General features: G+C 39.6%; 1 protein-coding gene across 3 annotated transcripts in view; it reads left to right on the top strand.

Moving 5' to 3' along the window:
* Window positions 1-20,083, top strand: part of YPEL2 (yippee like 2) — a 93,808-nt gene extending 73,725 nt beyond the window's left edge. For all 3 annotated transcript variants that reach the window (XM_063444517.1, XM_063444518.1, XM_063444519.1), the window contains 3 exons: window positions 8,944-8,987; window positions 17,298-17,406; window positions 17,903-20,083. In XM_063444517.1, coding sequence (XP_063300587.1) covers window positions 8,944-8,987; window positions 17,298-17,406; window positions 17,903-17,992 — 243 coding nt within the window. In that variant the 3' untranslated portion in view covers window positions 17,993-20,083. The remainder of the gene's footprint in view (window positions 1-8,943; window positions 8,988-17,297; window positions 17,407-17,902) is intronic.
* Window positions 20,084-20,346: the final 263 nt, after the last annotated feature.

Raw genomic sequence — 20,346 nt, 5'->3', positions numbered from 1 at the left:
GTAAACCACCTGGAAAAGCCGACCAGGATCAGTAGAGCAATTGAAGATCTATAATAATAATGGACAAAACATAGCGTAATATAGATTAAACAAAATAATTAACGTGGTATAAGTAGAAAACTCACAAACAAATGATGGTATCAGGCTTATCACCCCACCCGGGGTTAAATGGATCAGGAAAAATACAATTCCGGTAAAATTAAGTCAAATAACAATAAAATGTCACAGAACAAAGTACTCTGACCTGTGCCTGGCTGGAGCAGCAAAGAAAGAGGAAGAGCTATGCCTGACAGGGATTTATATGGATATGATACTTGTTTCTGATTGGTTAACATTTTATGATTGACTTGTGCTGCTGGAGGCATAAGTAAAAAAAAAAAAGTTATGCAAAATACAAAGCCTTCTGTCATGTAAAATTAGGGGGATAAAAAAAATTAAACTAATTTAAAAGTAAAACCTGTGAAGTTACAGCGGCACAATAATTGGTTAAAAAGAAAACCTGATTAAATACCTTTCATTGATAGCACATCACATTGTATTCACTGTTCTGTCCAAGGTTCAAAACAACCATCTGTTATATCTAGGCACTATGATCCATACCAACCTCTGACATATCACTTGGTTTGGAAGGGTACAGGTCTTGAAAATGAATATTCTTCCACGATTTCTATATCTGCTTCAAACGCTGCCGGTCCACATACCTCAAGATTTATTTAGACAAATTCACTGAACCTTACTGGAATATGTCTGGCACAACCGGAAAGCCCACGTGAGATGCAATACCCTCACCCAAAAACAGGAGAGGTTTGGAAATGCTGGATCTGGCCACGTATCATAAATTTATCCATGGACAGTTGATTGGAACATTGCATCCCCTGATAAGCTTTAGATGCAACGTTAAAAAAACAGTTCACTGACATCTGCATAGTTGTTCTCCACTGGTTGCAAGTGGGCATTCATCCTAAAGTCCTGAAACGCCATCCCACGATGCCAGCCACTGTCAGTATAGAGAAGAGTGGTGGTGGTAGCTGCCATTTCCTCAACTCTGCCCATTACCTGGAACCCCCAGTTTCCTCTGGCAAGAACAAAGCCTTCTGTGTCCACACTTGGTCTCCCTTACTTTCTCCACCTCATGGATGTATACACGACTGACCAATGAAGCCCTATAGACAATTGAAATATAGGTCGACCACCTTCTCTGTTGGCATAATTTTGCTTCCACCAAATCTCACATTTTATAACTCACTTGCCTGGCCTGCTGACGTTGCTTGCCCAGCAACCAACTTTGGATCATTGTGTCTACAGACAACTCCACCTCCACAAGTTATACACTCAAACACGATCTCCCCTCTTCAAGATGCTCCCCTTCCATATTATACGAGACACTGGGAACCTAACCTAAAACACTCATTTGCCTTGGAAGAATAGTTCAACATATTGACACTAACTCAAAAAAAGAGCAACAGGTGTCAGGAATCTGTTTTTAAACTTCTCACACATTGGCACAAAACCTCTGATAAAAAAAAGCCAGGTAGGTGCATGATCAGAGTCCCGAATGTTGGGGATGTTGGAGGGAGCTCAGCTCATTGTTCCATTTATGGTGGGATTCTTCTCAGATACAACCCTTTTGCAAACAGGTACACACTGTTATATCCACTCTCACAGACAAACCCATGGGGTTTTGGAGGCAGAGTTCCGCACCCACGGTCAAACACTGGATTACAGAGTGGAAGATACATATTCTATAGAGGAATTCATTGGCTCACCCCCCTCCCACCCTTTTGTTTTATTTTGTGCTCTCGCTCTTATCCCACCTTTCTTATTTCTTATTCCTTACAATAGACCCCCCTCACCATTATATTTACTTCATACATACAATTCTTGTATAAGTACAAACCCCAAAACAAAAAATCTCAATATATAATATATATATATATATATATATATATATATATATATATATATATATATATATATATATATATATATATCATTTACTTTCCCCACTGTATAACTTAATATACAGTTTATATTGACCAACTTTAAAGTTATACTTTTCATGGGTAGTTAAAATTAAGGTTATGTTTAGATGCAATTCTGGGGAAGGGGGGGTCTTGACCGCTATGATGAGCAGATGCTTGGAAAGAGGGCTACTCACTTAAATTGCCCTAATTCTTGCAAAAATATCGATACTACTGTGCAAACAACTTCTGAAGCTATCTACCCGTGTATGGGAAACTTTGGATCCCTGTCGGTGCATTTATACAACTCGCTGCAGTGGAGCTCCGATCCTATGTAATTGTAACCTAGTGTGGTCCTGACTGTGAGTAGCGGCCGACCTCATCAGTTGAATTCCGCAGGCTGAACTGCGGCAGAGCCCCATATTTTCCACACCACCCCCTTGGACCAGTGGGGATTAACCCAGACCTCACCTATACGCTGGCTCTATGTTAAGCCTCAAGATGGCTGCGAACTTTGTGCTTCCATAGGGGTCAGTGGCAGATCCGTTAGAGAGATGGAGGGGAGACCTTCTGTTTAAAATTTAACCATGTATGTGCACAATTCTGGCTCCTTATCCAGACCAGGGCAACACAAGGCAACTAACCAGCTGAGCTTGAGATGCTGACGAGATGCAGAATGGGGCTTCTCCCTGAACACAGTCCACAGAGAACTTCTCTCAACAGGGTCCTGCCCAAAATTCTGCCATGATTACATGGATCAGTGGACTCTGTGCCATTTCAAATAATTTACACTGCTGCACATTAGATTTATCTTATTCCATTTTACATATCCGTGCCTGATGCTGTTGCACATATTCTGGGTATACTATAAATCTCTACACAGAATTCCCAAAAGTCTTTCGCCAAGGTGGCCAACACTGCCGACTGCGTACCTCCCAGGTGGTTGACATACCTGACCGCTGAGACGTTGTCCATGCGGAGACGGATGCAAGTCAAGGCATGGTCCTTTGTGAAGCTGCGGATGGCAAAGGAACCCGCTAGGAGTTCCAGTGCGTTGATGTGTAGCCGGGATTCGGCTGCCGAACAACGTCCGCCCGTTGAAATTCCTTCACAATGGGCCCTCCAGCCGTGGAGGCTGGCATCTGAGTCGATCGTGAACTCTGGTAGTGAGCCGAAGATCGCTTTGCCGTTCCATGCGGACAGGTTGATAATCCACCATCGCAGTTCGTCCTTTGTTTCGCTGTCCAGCGACACCAGGTCATCGTAGGATGCACCGGCTCTCAGGTGTGCGATCTTCAGGCGTTGTAGTGCTCGGTAGTGGAGCGGGCCCGGGAATACCGCCTGAATCGATGAGGCCAGGAGGCCGATAAGCCGTGCAAGCTGTCGCAAGGTGAGCTGGGGCCGGTTGAGGGCTCTGCATAGCTCCTTGCGGATGGAACGGATCTTGGATTGTGGCAGGCTCAGAGTCGCATCTCCCGAGTCCACTAGGAATCCTAGGAATTCCATACGAGTGGCGGGGTTTAGGCACGACTTTTCCCAGTTGATAACGAAACCCAGGCGGGAAAGGAGGCTTATGGCCAGTTGGAGGTGGGTAAGGAGAGTGGAGCGATCTTGGGCCATGAGGAGGATGTCGTCTAGGTATACGATTAGACAAACTCCCCGACTGCGTAACCAGGCCATCACTGGACGTAGTAGCTTCGTGAAGCACCCCTGAGCCGAGGAGAGGCCGAAAGGTAGGCAGGTAAACCTCCAAGTCTCTTGTTGCCAATGAAAGCGTAGGAGGTCTCGGGAATTTAACGCAATCGGTACCGTCAGGTATGCGTCCTTGAGATCTAGCTTCACTAGCCAGTCTCTGTGAAGGAGAAGATCCCGTAACAGGTGGATACCTTCCATCTTGAAATGACGGTATCGGACTATGGCATTGAGGGGGTGCAGATTTATGACTGGTCTCAATTGACCTCCTTTCTTTTCCACCAGGAATATGTTGCTTATGACCCCTGCGGGGTTGAGGGGTGCCCGTTCTATAGCCCCTTTGGTAAGAAGGGTGGAGAGTTCCTCGTCGATCCGTCTGCGATCCTGAAGTGAAAAGCAGATCGGTCGAAGGGGGGGGGAATGTGTATAAGGTGTTCTATGTGAAAACCCTGAATAGTGGCCACCACCCATGGGTCTGATGTGATTTGTGAACAGGCTGCCCCCTACACAAACAGGAGAAGAAACATGTGATATGAGGTAACTCACCGTCTGGAGCTGGAGTGGCCTCGGAAGCCTCTGGATCGCCACGGGCGTCCGCGAGATGGGAAGAAGGAAGGACGGGTGTTAGCCTCCTGGTACTGTGTTCACAGTTGAAAAGAGCCTCGTCCCGTGCCACGTGATTGGAAATAATTACGGCCGGACAGACGGCTCCTGGATCTGCCGGCCCTGGTGGAGACTCGTCCCTGAAAAACTCGCTGGAAAAAAATGGCGAATGGGCAGTTCGCGAAAATTAAGCGAACGCGGCAAACAGCCGAATAGCCCTATCTGCCGAATGATGAGCTGTATGTGTGCGCTACGAATTAGCCGAACAGGCTTAATTAGTATGCGCACACAGCTGAAAACTGGGGGGAAAATGCGCAAAATGGCAAAGGAGAAACAGAAGAAATAAGAGGTAAACGGAGGCAAAAAGCCACGTAACATGACAGGGGAGGTCTGGACCCTGGACACAATAAGCAATAAAAAGTATGCAATAAAGGATTCTAATTAAGATAGAATAAGCTAAGAGATAATGAGATATAAATATATATACCAGAAAGTAATAAGAATAAAATAAATTAAAGAAAAAGAAGCTATATAGTACAATAGCAACTAGAATAATAATTATTAATAATAATAAAATCTATAAGGAATGATAGTATTAAACAAATGTCAATAGGAAATAATATGACAAAAGTGACATGTACTTATCTTTGTGTCGGAGCAGCAAAGAAAGAGGGAAATGGAAGGGAAGTGCTGCCTATTATACTGGGACCTGAGCGGGGAGAGGCCTATGTTAATGTATGTTCATTATTTTTTCATTCTGTTTGTATTCTTTGCTGCTATTGGTGGACAGTAAAGAAAGGGATATGCAATATGAGCCTCCGTGTCTTGTTATAAAATTGAGGATTGTCCTTCAGCACCTGCTATCACTGCTCAGTTTGCACTAGCAGATATCTGAAGTCCCACTGGGACTCCTGATAGACAAGAGCCTGTTTGGCTCTAGGAGCATGCCATAGGTTGCTGATCCCTGCTCTGTTGTATAATCATAGTTTAATTCAGGTAATATCTAGTTTCTTATGCTTATTATTCATGTATCACGCGCATCAATGCTTTCCTATGGGGATTCCGGCGACGCTGGAGGTCCTCATGCATGGCGTGAGAACGTCCAGCATCATATAGGCGACCAAAAGTCGGCTAAGAAGCCAGAAGTCCTTCTAGTGGCTGTCTGGTAAACAGCCACTAGAGGAGGACTTAACCCTGCAAGGTAATGTTTTCAGTTTATAAAAAGGGTTAAGGGTGATGGGAGTTTGCACCCAGACCACTTCAATGGGCTTCAATTCAGTGTCCCTTTAATATTTTGTAAATGTAAAGACCAGTATTCTGAGCAAATGCTGCCTCTTTAGTTTAGCTCCACTGAGCTAACCCAACCAGGAAGTAACAAAACCTGTTGTCTAATTGAAAGCCAGTAGCAGTGTTACCAGGTTAATTTATATAAATGTTAAGTACTATTAAAATCTGGACTTTTTGCAAAATCAAAAAAAGGACACACTTTTCACACTCAACGCTTTTCAGGAGTTTTCTTGTCTGGAGTTTCATTTTAAATCTTGAGGTGAAAGTTAGATGAATTTCAAAGTGCTTCTAATCACGTGGATATATCTGATGTAAAGTTAATTTGGCACCCCTGCATTGAAACACCAAGATTGCATGCAAACACAATCCTGAACTGAAACACCATTACTTTAAATACACCCCTGCATTCAAATGCACACACACCACACAAACACATCCCTGTTTTAAAATGGCAACAGTACACACAAACACAAAACTGTGTTCAACCCCTTAACCCCTTAAGGACCGCTGACGGTTCAGGACCGTCAGCGGTAAAACGTGCGTTTGGACCGCTGACGGTCCTGAACCGTCATAACGGTTTTGGGCAACTTACCTGATCGCCGTCGGTCCCACGGCGGCGATCAGCTCTCCTCCCGGTCCAGGGGGACTGCCTGTCTGCCCGGGCAGTCCCCCCTCGGCAGATCAGGACCCCACGGCCATGTGATCACTCGATCACATGACCGCAATAGGTGTCTGTGTATCTGCCTGCAGGGGGACTGTCTGTGCTGACAGGCAGTCTCCCTGCAAGTAAAAAATCATAAAATAAAGTGTAAAAAAAAAAGAAATCAGTGTAAAAATAAAATAATATGTGTATATATATATGATATATATACATGTATTATATCTATATATACCTATATATAATATATGTATATATATAATATATATAATGTCACACTAAGTGTATTTTTATATTTATATATACGTATATTAATATAAAAATACACTTATATTTAAATTACACACGAATATATACAATATATATAATAACTATATATATGGTATATATATATTATTATAAAATACAAATAATATGTTAATAAAAATAAATAACAAAAAATAAAAATAATTTTTAATAAATAAATTAATAAATATATTCAATTTTATTCTAACAGTATTTTGATATTGATATATATATATTTATATCAAAATACACTTAGAATGTAATGATATATATATATCTATGTATAAATAAATAAATAAAAATAATACAAAATATACATATGTCCACATACATAATTACATAAATAATTTCATAAATATACACATAGACGTCAAATACATAAATATGTATATATATTAAAATTCTACGTGCATATTTATGTAATATTTTTACCTAATTAAGTAATTTTAATGATTGCAATTTGAGGGACCTGCCTGCCAACCCAGGCCAAAAGTCCAGATAATTTAATTTGCTAGCACTGTGTTTAACCCTGTAACTTTCTATGACACCCTAAATCCTGTACATGGGGGTACTGTTTTACTCGGGAGACTTCGCTGAACACAAATATTAGTGTTTCAAAACAGTAAAACATATCACAGCGATGATATTGTCAGTGAAAGTGAAGTTTTTTGCATTTTTCACACACAAACAGCTCTTTCACTGAGGATATTATTGCTGTGATATATTTTACTGTTCTGATACACTAATATTTGTGTTCAGCGAAGTCTCCTGAGTATAACAGTACCCCACATGTAGAGGTTTTATAGTGTTAAGTTACAGGGTCAAATATAAGGCTTGATTTTACTTTTTTTTTTATTGAAATTTGTCAGATTGGTTAGGTTGCCTTTGAGAGCGTATGGTAGCCAAGGAATGAGAATTAGCCCCATGATGGCATACCATTTGCAAAAGAAGACAACCCTAGGTATTGCAAATGGGGTATGTTCAGCCTTTTTTAGTAGCCACTTAGTCACAAACACCGGCCAAAGTTAGCGTTTTTTGCATTTTTAACACACAAACAAATATAAATGCTAACTTTGGCCAGTGTTTGTGACTAGGTGGCTACTAAAAAAGACTGGACATACCCCATTTTGAATACCCTGGGTTGTCTACTTAAAAAAATATGTACATGTTAGGTGTGTTTCGGGAATTTATGACAGATAACGGTGTAACAATGTCACTATTGATACATTTAAAATATATATATATTGAAACAGCAATTTCCTACTTGTATTTATAGGCCTATAACTTGCAAAAAAAAGCAATAAAGCATGTAAACACTGGGTTTTTAAACTCGGGACAAAATTTTGAATCTATTTAGCAGTTTTTTTTCATTAGCTTTTGTAGATAAGTAAAAGATTTTTCAAGTAAAAGTCCAAAAACATGTTTTTATTTTTTTATTTTTTTACCATATTTTATTATTTTTTTTAAATACAATATATGACATAATATAAATACTGGTATGTAAAGAAAGCCCTTCTTGTCGTGAAAAAAACAATATATAACTTGTATGGGAACCGTAAATGAGAGAGCGGAAAATTACAGCTAAACACAAACACCACAAAAGTGTTAAAACTGCTCTGGTCCTTAACGTACAAACATCGCAAAAACAGGCCGGTCCTTAAGGGGTTAAGGACTGAGCCAAATGTACACGTTGTGATCAAACCAAAACAAAAACTTGAATTTGCGCTATATGTTTGTTCAGGCATAATTTGCCTCTTTCATATTATTTGCACCCACACTTATTATATTTCATTTTATTTAGGGGAAACATGGCTTTCATTTAACATCAGATATTTAGGTATGAACAGTACCCCCTATGTACAGGTTTTATGGTGTTTTGGGAAGTTACAGAGTGAAATATAGCAGGTTACATTTTTCAGATTTTTCACGTTGAAATTCGCCAGATTGGTTACGTTGCTTTTGAGACCGTATGGTAGCCCAGGAATAAGAATTACCCCCATGATTACATACCATTTGCAAAAGTAGACAACCCAAGGTTTTGCAAATGGGTTATGTCCAGTCTTTTTTAGTAGCCACTTAGTCACAAACACTGGCCAAAATTAGTGTTAATATTTGTTTGTGTGTAACAAATGCAAAAAACGAATTTGAACGCCAATTTGGCCAGTGTTTGTGACTAAGTGGCTACTAAAAAAGACTGTACATACCCCATTTGCAATACCTTGGGTTGTCTACTAATGCAAATGGTATGCCATCTGGGGCACAGTTTGAAACCCCTATTTTATAAATGTTTTCCTCATTCAACTGAATTGAATTATTGGTAAATTAAACGGTTATTAACCTACTTAATTTGAACTGTTGCACATTTTCAGTTTGTGTTTTGTAAGTTTGATTAACTATATCTACACAAATAGGTTTTTTTTTTTAATCTATTAATATTTATCTTTTTTCTATTTGCAGTCATTTCAAGGCAGTCAAGGTCGAGCATATCTATTCAATTCTGTGTGAGTATCGCTTTTTTTGTAGCCATATTTTGCATTCAGCAATGAAAACTTTATTTTCGGCTGCACAGAATATCAGTTTTCAGTGGTTTTCTTACAAATGTTAGCTAAGGCTATATGATAGTAGCAGCTCTGTTCCTTGAGCTATCAATATGACTCAGCCAAAATGTTCAGTGTATGCAGAATTACAGCCACAAAATGTAGAAAGGGAGCAATTCTTTAATCTACAGGTATTTGTACATGACCTCTGGATTACTTTGAGAAGACAGCTATTTAAGAAGGCAGCATAATGACCTGAATGTGTGAACGTGGAAATTGTATAAGTGCCTTGTGTTCACAGTTGCACAGAGGTGTATTCGCTCCATGATTCTTGCATTCATACTGGAGGTGATTATTCATTAATGTCCCAACAGTCATCACCTATGAATTCATTAATGCGAACCTGGATATAACATAAGTGTGCTTTCTCAACACTGTGTACCAGATGTTTTGCCAACTGAGAATTTGCTGCCTTTATAAAGCATCCCATAAACCACATCTGAGTGCAACTAGCTTGGTAGACTTTGGAGACTTGCCTTAACACAGCCTTGAACTTTATTTTTTACTGTCACCCTATAGCTAAGATTCTTTGATTTGTAAAAATAGACTGATATATTGTAATGTACTTCAGTACTGCATGGGTAAGGTATCATACAAATTCCACTGGATGAGTGATAATATCCGTATATGTCGTGGAACTGAATTAGGAGCAATTAATCTGTCTTTTGCTTCCAAGGAATGGGCTTCTAATTAATATACAAATGCCATAAGTTATTTGCTAACCAAGTTGTAATATTTTTTTATTTTTATTTTTGGAGGGGGTTAATATAGCCTTTTGGCTTTAAGTAGTACATGTCACTGCAATCCTTTTATTAAGACAGTAACCTATAACTTTTCAGGGACTATTCTGCCTTTTGTCAAGTCATCATATAAAGATTGTGCAACCATTGGGAAGGGAACATCCCATGATTTGAACAGGTGTGACTACCAAGTGAAGATACACATGACACCGTATCTATGGTAACACTATTACACCATGGTCATCTGATCATTTGTTGGTCATGTGATCTATCTAATAAAAGCAAAGTAAACACTGAGTATATGATTTGCAAAATAGTGCAAAATGTCATGAACAGTAAGTACAATGTAATATATCAAAATTAAAAACACATATAAATATCTGCATTGGCCGATCTACAGAAAAGTATACATGCGGATATAGCCACGATCTGAGCGGACATTACAGGCTTGGTGGGCCGCATGGTCTCCTTGGAGGCCTCATCAAACAATAAAGACATGAAAATCACTGCCCTGGAGAGAACGGTGCAAGCTTTGCAACAACAACAAAAGCTTTCTGAACACAGGTATGCGGCTCTTGAGGATGAGAGGCGACGCAACAACCTGAAAATTAGAGGCATACCGGATAATGTACCAGCCACAGAAGCTCCACACTTGCTGCGGAGGCTCCTGGAGGCCACACTGACCCCAAAACAAGCCAAGCTAATTACACCAGAATGCATATTCCGCGTCCAGAAGCCACGGAAGGCCCCAGGAGCTAGTTGTACGCTTTCGAAGCCGTGGTACAGACAACCCTCAAAGGGACTTCTCCTTATACATTCAAGAGCATATCCCTCTCTTTTTATGCCGACCTATCGAGTAGCACTCAACAGTGGCGAAGAACCCTTCCACTATTTACAAAAATACTCCGGGACCGCGGGATCACTTGCAAATGGCGTTCCGCTCGCACTCTATTAATCTTACAAAGGGACTCCTCCTTTGCCATCCACGATCTACATGAAGCAACAGCCCTTATGCCGTAGCTGTAACTTTCCCACTCGACAATTACACACCTGATTAACTGTACATGCTTATAATAGAGATGTTATGTTATTTTTTTTTAAGGTTTACTATGGTTGGTACACTCACAAGTTTTTGTTTGGTGCTTTTTCCTGAAGTTGACCTTTTATTATGTTCATGCAAGCCTGTCTACTTACCATGGGCTGCAAAAATAAAGAATTTATAAATCAAATATAAATATTTGGAATTCCATATGAAAATATAATATACTAAAATGGTACTCTATGATAATACGTACTCTTAATATGGAATACGTTTCAAGCTAAAATACAAAAATATTTTCAAGCAAACATACAAAATTTCAATGGCTCTCTGATTCCAGATGAAAGCGAAATAATACAGTAAATAATCTAATAAGTAAAAAAAAAAAAAAAAAATTCATTTAAATGATTAAAAAAAACGGAAAAATCTAATTCCCTATTCATAACCCAGGGTTCCACTGCATGCTGCTCTTAATCTAAAATACTTCTCCAGGGCTCAGCTGATTGGCTTTGATCGTCTGCTGATTGAGACAATCAGTAGCTCCCTTTTCGCAAAACAGCTTTAGAAACATACATCCGTTTCTCAAGCCATCTTTTATAAATGTGCTGCTACTGATTGGATTACAGCATCCTAGTTAGTTAAAGGCTTCAGTTTTAAACATTTTCAGAAAGCAGATGTTGGAGGGAGCAGAGCAAAACAAAGCTGGAGAGGAGACTTTGGGCTAGACAATTCGGCAACTGTTTGGTTCTTGAGGTAAGCCAGCCCCAGGTACCTCCTGGCAACATAACGTTATTTTGATGGCTTTATTATGGTGCGTAGAGTGTTCCTTTTATGTATCATTTAAAAAAACACCAAAAAACAGGGCAGCTGTAGTGGGATTTTGGAATTACCAGTGACTAGAAAAAGTAACAGAACTGTTTTAATACTTATGTTATTAGCATTTGGTTAGTAAATCACATGTGAGATCTGTATGATAATAAGGAGCCCCTGTAGCAGTCAATAGTGCAACTTTGTGCTGCTGAATAGATGGGTTTGTAACAACATATCTTCTTTCTCATAAGAAGCAATAATGGCATTCTCTTCCAATAACCGTAAAGAAGAGTTGCTCCCCATACTACATACATAACACCCTCTGTTGACAGGTAAAGAGTACATATATTTGACAATCATTCCAATGGCTGGTAAAAATGCCAAATATAATATACAAAAGTGAATACACCCCTCACATTTTTGTAAATATTTTATTATATCATTTCATGTGACCACTCTGAAGAAATTACACTCTGCATCAGTATAAAGTAGTAAGTGCTTAGCCTGTATAACCGTGTAAATTTACTGTCCCCTCAAAATAACTCAACATACAGCCATTAATGTCTAAACCGTTGGCAACAAAAGTGAGTAAACTCTTAAATGTCCAAATTGGGCCCAAAGTGTCAATATTGTGTGTGGCCTCCATTATTTCCCAGCAGTGCCTTAACCTTCATGGGCACGGAGTTCACCAGAGCTTCACAGGTTGCCACTGGAGTCCTCTTCCACTCCTCCATGACGACATCACGGAGCTGGTGAATGTTAGAGACCGTGCGCTCACCCACCTGCCATTTGAGAATGCCCCACAGATGCTCAATAGGGTTTAGGTTTGGAGACATGCTTGGCCAGTCCATCACCTTTACCTTCAGCTTCTTTAGCAAGGCAGTGGTCGTTTTGGAGGTGTGTTTAGGGTCGTTATCATGTTGGAATAGTGCCCTGCGGCCCAGTCTCCAAAGGGAGGGGATCATGCTCTGCTTCAGTATGTCACAGTACATGTTGGCATTGATAGTTCCCTCAATGAACTGTAGCTCCCCAGTGCCGGCAGCACTCATGCAGGCCACGACCATGACACTCCCACCACCATACTTGACTGTAGGCAAGACACACTTGTCTTTGCACTCCTCACCTGGTTGCCGCCACACACGCTTGACGCCATCTGAACCAAATAAGTTTATCTTTGTCTCATCGGACCACTGTACATGGTTCCAGTAATCTATGTCCTTAGTCTGCTTGTCTTCAGCAATATGTTTGCGGGCTTTCTTGCATCATCTTTAGAATAGGATTCCTTCTGGGATGATAGCCATGTAGACCAATTTGATGCAGTGTGCGGCGTATGGTACTGACAGGCTCACCCCCCCACCCCTTCAACCTCTGCAGCAATGCTGGCAGCACTCATTTCCCAAAGACAGCCTCTGGATATGACACAGAGCATGTGCTCTCAACTTCATAGGTCAACCATGGTGTGGCCTGTTCTCCGTGGAACCTGTCCTGTGAAACCGCTGTATGGTCTTGCCCACCGTGCTGCAGCTCCGTTTCAGGGTCTTGGCAATCTTCTTATAGCCTTCTTTTTTCAGATCCTCAGAGAGTTCTTTGCCATGAGGTGCCATGTTGAACTTCCAGTGACCAGAATGAGAGAGTGTGAGAGCGATAACACACATTTTTTTACACACCTGCTCCCCATTCACACCTGAGACCTTGTAACACTAACGAGTCACATGACACTAGGGAGAGACAATGGATAATAAGGCCCAATTTTGGACATTTCCACTTAGGGGTGTACTCATTTTTGTGACAACGGTTTAGACATTAATGGCTTTGTGTTGAGTTATTTTGAGGGGACAGCAAATTCACACTGTTATACAGGTTGTACACTTACTACTTTACATTGTAGCAGAGTGTAATTTCTTCAGTGTGGTCACATGAAAAGATATAATAAAATATTTACAAATATGTGAGGGGTGTACTCACTTTTGTGAGATACTGTATATAACTTATTTCTCTTGAATGTATGCATTTATAGATTGACTGACTGTAATCAGCCTTTGGACGAAGCCCGTGATTCACTTCCATCCTACAGTTGCAAAGCTTGTTGTTTTCCTATAATATTACTTAACTCTGTTTTTTTATATATGGAGTGCCAATTAGATAGTAAACCATAGACATTGATGGACTGACATACTACACAGGCCCTGTTATTTTACCATGTGATCTGGACAGATGAACTACAATGCTACATTGTGTGTACAACTCCCAAAAATATGCACTGTGGAAAGCTATTCAAAGAGTATTTACATTATTTGAGATTACACCTATACAAATAGAACAAAGCTACATTTCATCGTGGACTTGAGCTGTTTGTATTGGAAAAAGCCAGAGCTACCACACAATCAAGTAAGCGTAGACTGAACGCCCAACATCAAATCAGGTGATCAAATATCCATGGGAAAAGAAATATATATATATATAAAATGTAATATATGTTATACCTCTAAAGGTACCTATTTGGGGCTACAGTCGTTCTTTCCTACCTTGGTTTCCCTTTCCTTTTGGGCTTCTAATATTTATGGCTGTATGATGGTGCCGTTGAACTTCTGGATAAATACTTTAGACATCAGTGGAGTTTCTCACAGATTTTATGACCATGAAGAGAGGGGCAGTTGTGTCAAACAAAACAGTTCTGTGAGTTCCTAAGTATGTTGACTTTACAGATATTTATTTATGACACATACATGTACCATTCCTCCCTCAGTTGATGGCTGGCACTAACATTTACTGTATCATCATAAAGTCTCAAACCGTGGGTATTGACCAGGATGTATATACTAAACGTTGAAGTTATTTAGCAGGATATAGAGCGAATAATTAAAGTTGGACTGTCAGTTCTCTGGAAATTATACCATTGAACCAACATTGAAGATAATGTATAACGTGTGTTAAATGGTTACTTCAATCACTATGACATGTCAGCAATATGAAGTGGTCATGGTACCTGGAGTCTATATGTCGCTGTTTTATTGCAACAGTTTTGTCGCAATAAACAGCTGCACGTTGAGAGTTTAATCCCCTTGCTGCCAGAAGGGTCTTCAGGGCATCTTTAGCCAGGGCCGGACTGGGGATACAAAGCAGCCCTGGAAAAAAAAATCTATGCCAGACCCATAAGTCATTGCGCCATATATTGCCATATGTAATATGTAAGGCAATGTCTTGCCACCCCAGATGGTTGAGTAATATATATATATATATATATATATATATATATATATATATATCGAATATATATAGCTTTTTCTAATATATAATATTGGTCCTTTCAGAGTAAAACGTTTAATTATACAGTAAGCATACTCGCATGCAGACACAGACAATCTAACTGATACACACAAGCTCATTGATACACAGCCTCATAGACAAACAATGTCACTGATATACATAAGCTCATTGGCATAAAAACACAATCTCACTCACTCACTAGCAGGCACACACACGCGCAAGCAAGCTCACTCACTAGCAGCGCGCGCACACACACACACAGCTTAATGTAGTGGTTCTGGTGTCTATAGCCTGTCCCTGCAGGCTTTTCCATGTAAACACTGACTTTTCAAAAAAATGGCATTGTTTACATTGCTTCCTAGTGACACCTCTAGTGACAGTTACTCAGACAGTCACTAGAGGTGCTTCCTGTGTCTGTGCCTACATTCAGGGCCTTTGCAGCCATTCCTATGGCAGAGCATTGGATTGGCTGAGATCAGCAAGCTTGATGATCTCAGCCATAGAGGCAGGGCCAGTCGAGGGGAGACCAGCATGGCGTGGGGAGAAAAAAAAGGTGAGTAAAAACACTTTTAAATACACACAGACACATACATACACCATGACAGACAGACACACACCATGACACAGACACACACACACATACCATGACACAGACACACACACCATGACACACTGACACACACACACACACACACCATGACAGACACTCACACATACCATGACACAGACACACAGACACACACACCATGACACAGACACACACACATACACTGACAGAATGACACATTACCTATGGGTGACCGGCGGCTGTTCTGTCTCTGCTCCGCTGCGCGCTGGGGAGCAGAGACAGAAACGCTCCCCCAGCGGCCGCCAGCAGACCCAGGTGTCTGCCTGGCCCCAGGTGCCGACGGCCCACCGGGAAATTTCCCGGTATCCCGGTGGGCCAGTACGGCCCTGTCTTTAGCCAACCTGTAACAAGAGGTCCAGGTTGACTAATGTCAATTATGTGCATATCTCTATGCAGAGATGTATTCATTGTCTACAGCGGTCAGCAGACACTCTAAGCCAATGAATAGCTTATGGGATCAGCATCCAAGATCATATCAGATCTGGAGGAGGATGCACAGAGGACTATCTGTTACCAAGAAAGGTCTCTATGGTACTCCTTAAAAAAAAAAAAAACTTAAACCTTTTTTCGGACAATCCCCTTTTTTGATTTTGAAATGTATATTAAATATTTAGCAGTTGCATGTGAGGAGTAGAATGAAATATTGTTATTCTCTTCCTCTCCTATCAGAATTCAAAATTTCCACTATTCTGCTCTGTTATGTATTGTAGGCAATTAGAAACAAAAAGATCAGCCTATGTGTTTATAACGAATTGTGCAATTCCTATGACTTATCCTAACCCCATTCACTACTGTTGAGAAAGTAAAACTGCTAGTAGTAACTTAAGAAATAAACCGTGCTGCTATTTGTATTTGGGAGGAGGAGGGACAGTGAGAAGGAGAGTCCTGGTGCCCTTGAAAATCACGTGATATTGTTGACAGTTAATAACATTTAGCAACATGAAAACATGGGAGCAGATTGATTGCCTGTAGGGGTAGAAGGTATCTGTCATGTTTAATATGGACATTCCAATGATTAAAAATATAAAATGCTGTACACTTGCATATGGTGGTGACTAGTTGCATAGGACCTAAAATTTTGAATCCTGTCTGCATGTTTTCTGCGTGTTCACAGTTTATAACCATTGATCTAAATTGAGGTACCCAGTTGCAGGATAAATAGGTATTGACCTCACAAATGGCTTGAGAGGATAAGTAAACAACATCCCTCAAGATCACCAGTTCCTCAAAGGGAAAAATTACCTAAGCTAGTAAATATATCCTTAAATATGTTTTTCCATCGTAGTTGTAATGTAGCATGAAAAAAGCAGAAAACCGAAAGGTGTGGAGTGCAAAAAAGAGGGCTATACTAACGCATGTCTTTAAGGCTCCTCCTTAGAGACTTTTCTGTAGGTCATCAGTGTGTCTCAATAAGAAGCATTGGATTGGACCTTAGATCATCCGGATTGATGATCTTTATTGAGGAACGGTGACTGCAGCATGTAGACTGGGATGGCATTGGTTTATCGGTATGTTTACCAGTATAAATGCTAAGTAATTAATAATCTAACATTTAAAGTCAATGTATTGTTTTAGCAGATATGAGTATATCCTTATTTACATACTTTTGTTTGTGTGACTTGCCTTCAATCCTCTCACTTGGCACTTTGTTGCTTCTTGTGTAATAATTGAAATTTTAGGAATCAATAAAAAAGTTATGTTTAATAATGTTTAATTGTGTCTCTCTGCAGTGTTAACGTTGGTTGTGGTCCTGCAGAAGAACGTGTTTTACTCACTGGGCTTCATGCGGTAGCAGATATCTACTGTGAAAACTGCAAAACAACACTGGGCTGGAAATATGTAAGTATTCTCTCTACAGCATGCGCCAGTAGTATGAAAGCACAACTTTTACAGTGCATTTAAAAAGAATATTCCCGGTGCGATACTTGCTAGTATACCCCACCCCTTCCCACCACCTGATAGAGGTGAAAGAGATATGCCAGCATCATGTACATGTAAAAGAGGCTTCCATTAATTTCTATCTAGATGAAGTGCCTCCTCTTCTTTCATAAGTCCTACATTTTGTAAACCATGCCATTCTAGCTTTCGTATCTAGATCAGTGCTAAATCCGCTCTTCAGTAAATCGAACAGTTCCAACTGAGCTAATAAAAAACGTCCTTTGTTCATTTTAAAAATATGAACCTTTGTTTTCAGGAGGCAGTTGAGGTTTGTTTTTGTTTTATTTTCTCCAGCAAACTATAGTGCAATCGGCAGAATAGCAAAATATTTGGCTCATCGAAAGCCTTGGTTTTAGTTTTAATCAATAACTCAGTTTTTTGCTTTTTTTTCTATTAGGAACATGCATTTGAAAGCAGCCAGAAGTATAAGGAAGGAAAATACATAATTGAATTAGCTCACATGATCAAGGATAATGGGTGGGATTGAAAGCAATATCCCTGTATGAAGAGAAATCTCAGAAGAACATCCAGCTGAACGTTATATCCTTAGAATGAGCGAGTAACTGAGTGCTTGGTTTCATATGAATCAGAGGCTGTGCCGCATGGAGCATCCTCTCACCCTTAATACATCATTCTTGGTGAATGGCCTCTCAATTTCTGACACTCTGTCTATTTGCTTTGTATCCCTTTTGTGAGTTGCCCTTGGCCTCGTCCCGCTCTTTGTAGAGTTGGTTAAAGGAAAGCATTAAGAGCCTCTCAGCCCAGTCACTTCTTTTACTGTTAGAGTTGATTTCAAGCCGTGCATACGATGGCACAGAAAAAGTGACTCATGGGGGGTGGGGGTCATGTGGAAAAGAAAAAAAGGAAGGAGATGTAACCAATAAGTAGTCAGGGTTGTATGATCAAATGAATGTCCTGCAATCAAAGTTTTTTTCCTGAAGGAGGAAAATTATCTGCTGCTTTCTTTCAGGAAATGGCTGGAAATGACAGAAGCAATGTAGGTTAGGAATGTCTACCTTACAGATACCAAAAATCCATGAGTTTAAATGAGTACATTGACCACATCCACCCAATACTGCTGCAGTCAGGTTAAATCCGATATTACCACATGGTACTTTGTTTCATTCTCTAAAATTAGCCTCTGTACTAAAGATTGAATCGCCTAGTCACTGATTCTAGATCTTGCCTATGTACCTTTTGAAGAAAGAAGACTAGATCACAAATATTTTTTATTTTCAGATTTAAAATATTTGTGGGGTATTTTTTTGTTTTGTTTTTTTTCTCCCCACTTACTGCATCTTGCACCTAGCACATCATACTGAATGTTTGTACATAACTGACTAACGTAGTCATAGCTTAATTACCAAGGGAAATCCGAAATTAATTTATGTAAGAACATTACAGATTGTACCAAGTACAATTAATGAACATCCATTACTAGCGCTGTATCTGTTCATGCTGTGATGCTGCTTACGTTGTATACACCAGTAGTGAATATTCAGATGTCTGTTCTTAATTTGGAGCGTTATCACAGAAACCTGTATGATGGGGAAAATTATCCATATTCTGAAATGGAGCACAAAAAGTGCATTTGCGGTTTTGGTTTAAATTGGTAGATTAGTAATCTCCTTTTCCTTTTTTTTTTTTCTGCATAATTTGTATTTTAGATTTCTACACAAAGTATTTAGAGTTCCTTTCAGTTGGAGTATTAATGCATGTTTTTTGTTGTGTTTTTTTTTTTCCCCAATGTTGCTGTAGATTTTTATTAAATCCTATCGTTCCAATCAGTTGAGTAGTAAGAGGAATGTATAATGGATTGGTCATTTGCTGATAAGGAAATGTCATTTTAGAGAGAGGAAGACCAGTGGCCAAAATCTGGCTCCCTGCATACTAAGCAAAATCCATGAATCGGTGGGCTCTTGGCCAATAGCTTCCTCTCATCTAAATATATTTTCCACAGCCATGCTTTTGATATTGAGGAAGACATGTGGCAGATTGTAACATGAGATTGGAGATGTTTGGAGGGTGCAGAGGTTTATAGCGTAACTTATTCACGGATGGTATGCGTTCAGGCATATTCCCCAAATCTGCCAGGCTATTTAGATGGTGAATTTTCAGAAAATGGGTACCTTGCATTTTAGGTCTAAGCTTTGTATTTATAGTTCTTTATGTTTCAAAGTTTGCAGAGCTCTGTGGCATCCAAAAAGTTAATCTTAAAGTTTATTGTTCATTAGTTCCGGAGTACACAATCATTAATTATCCCATTATTTTTATTCAGAGAAAGATATTTATTTTTTATACTAATTTCTTCTTGGAAATTAGAATACTTGGTCATAACTTTTCCCAGTAGTGTGTGTTATGATACATGTGTTGGAGCTATGATGTGATATCATGTCTCAGAGCATTCAAGATTGCTTTTAAAATCTTGTTCTCGTCCTCTCCATTCATTGTTGTGTTGTAAGATTTTTGTAAAAATATTTTTTAAATAGAATCCAAGATCTGCTCATTTACCAAGGGAAAGACATTGGCAAAGCTTGTATTTCATTACTTATCATTGATATTTGCCTTTTTTTTTTTTTTTTTTAAACATTTTTTTTTTTTAAACATTTTTCCTTTCAGATTCAAAACTATAGCAATGTGATAATGATATTAGCTGTTTGCTGAGTCCCATGAGAAAGCAAGGGATATATTCAGAATTTAGAGTTGCAATAGTGCGGTCTTGTGTTCTTGCTAAATAGCGTGGAAATGATTTTGGTTTATTTACGAATCCTAATGTTATCTGTTACTTGTGTATCTTAGGATTTCCTTGACTGTCTGCTGGTGGTGGTTTAGTAGTATGCT

The sequence above is a fragment of the Pelobates fuscus genome, chromosome 1 (genome assembly GCF_036172605.1).
Source record: "Pelobates fuscus isolate aPelFus1 chromosome 1, aPelFus1.pri, whole genome shotgun sequence".
Classification (NCBI taxonomy): Eukaryota; Metazoa; Chordata; class Amphibia; order Anura; family Pelobatidae; genus Pelobates; species Pelobates fuscus.
This window is presented reverse-complemented; position numbering and strand designations above follow the sequence as displayed.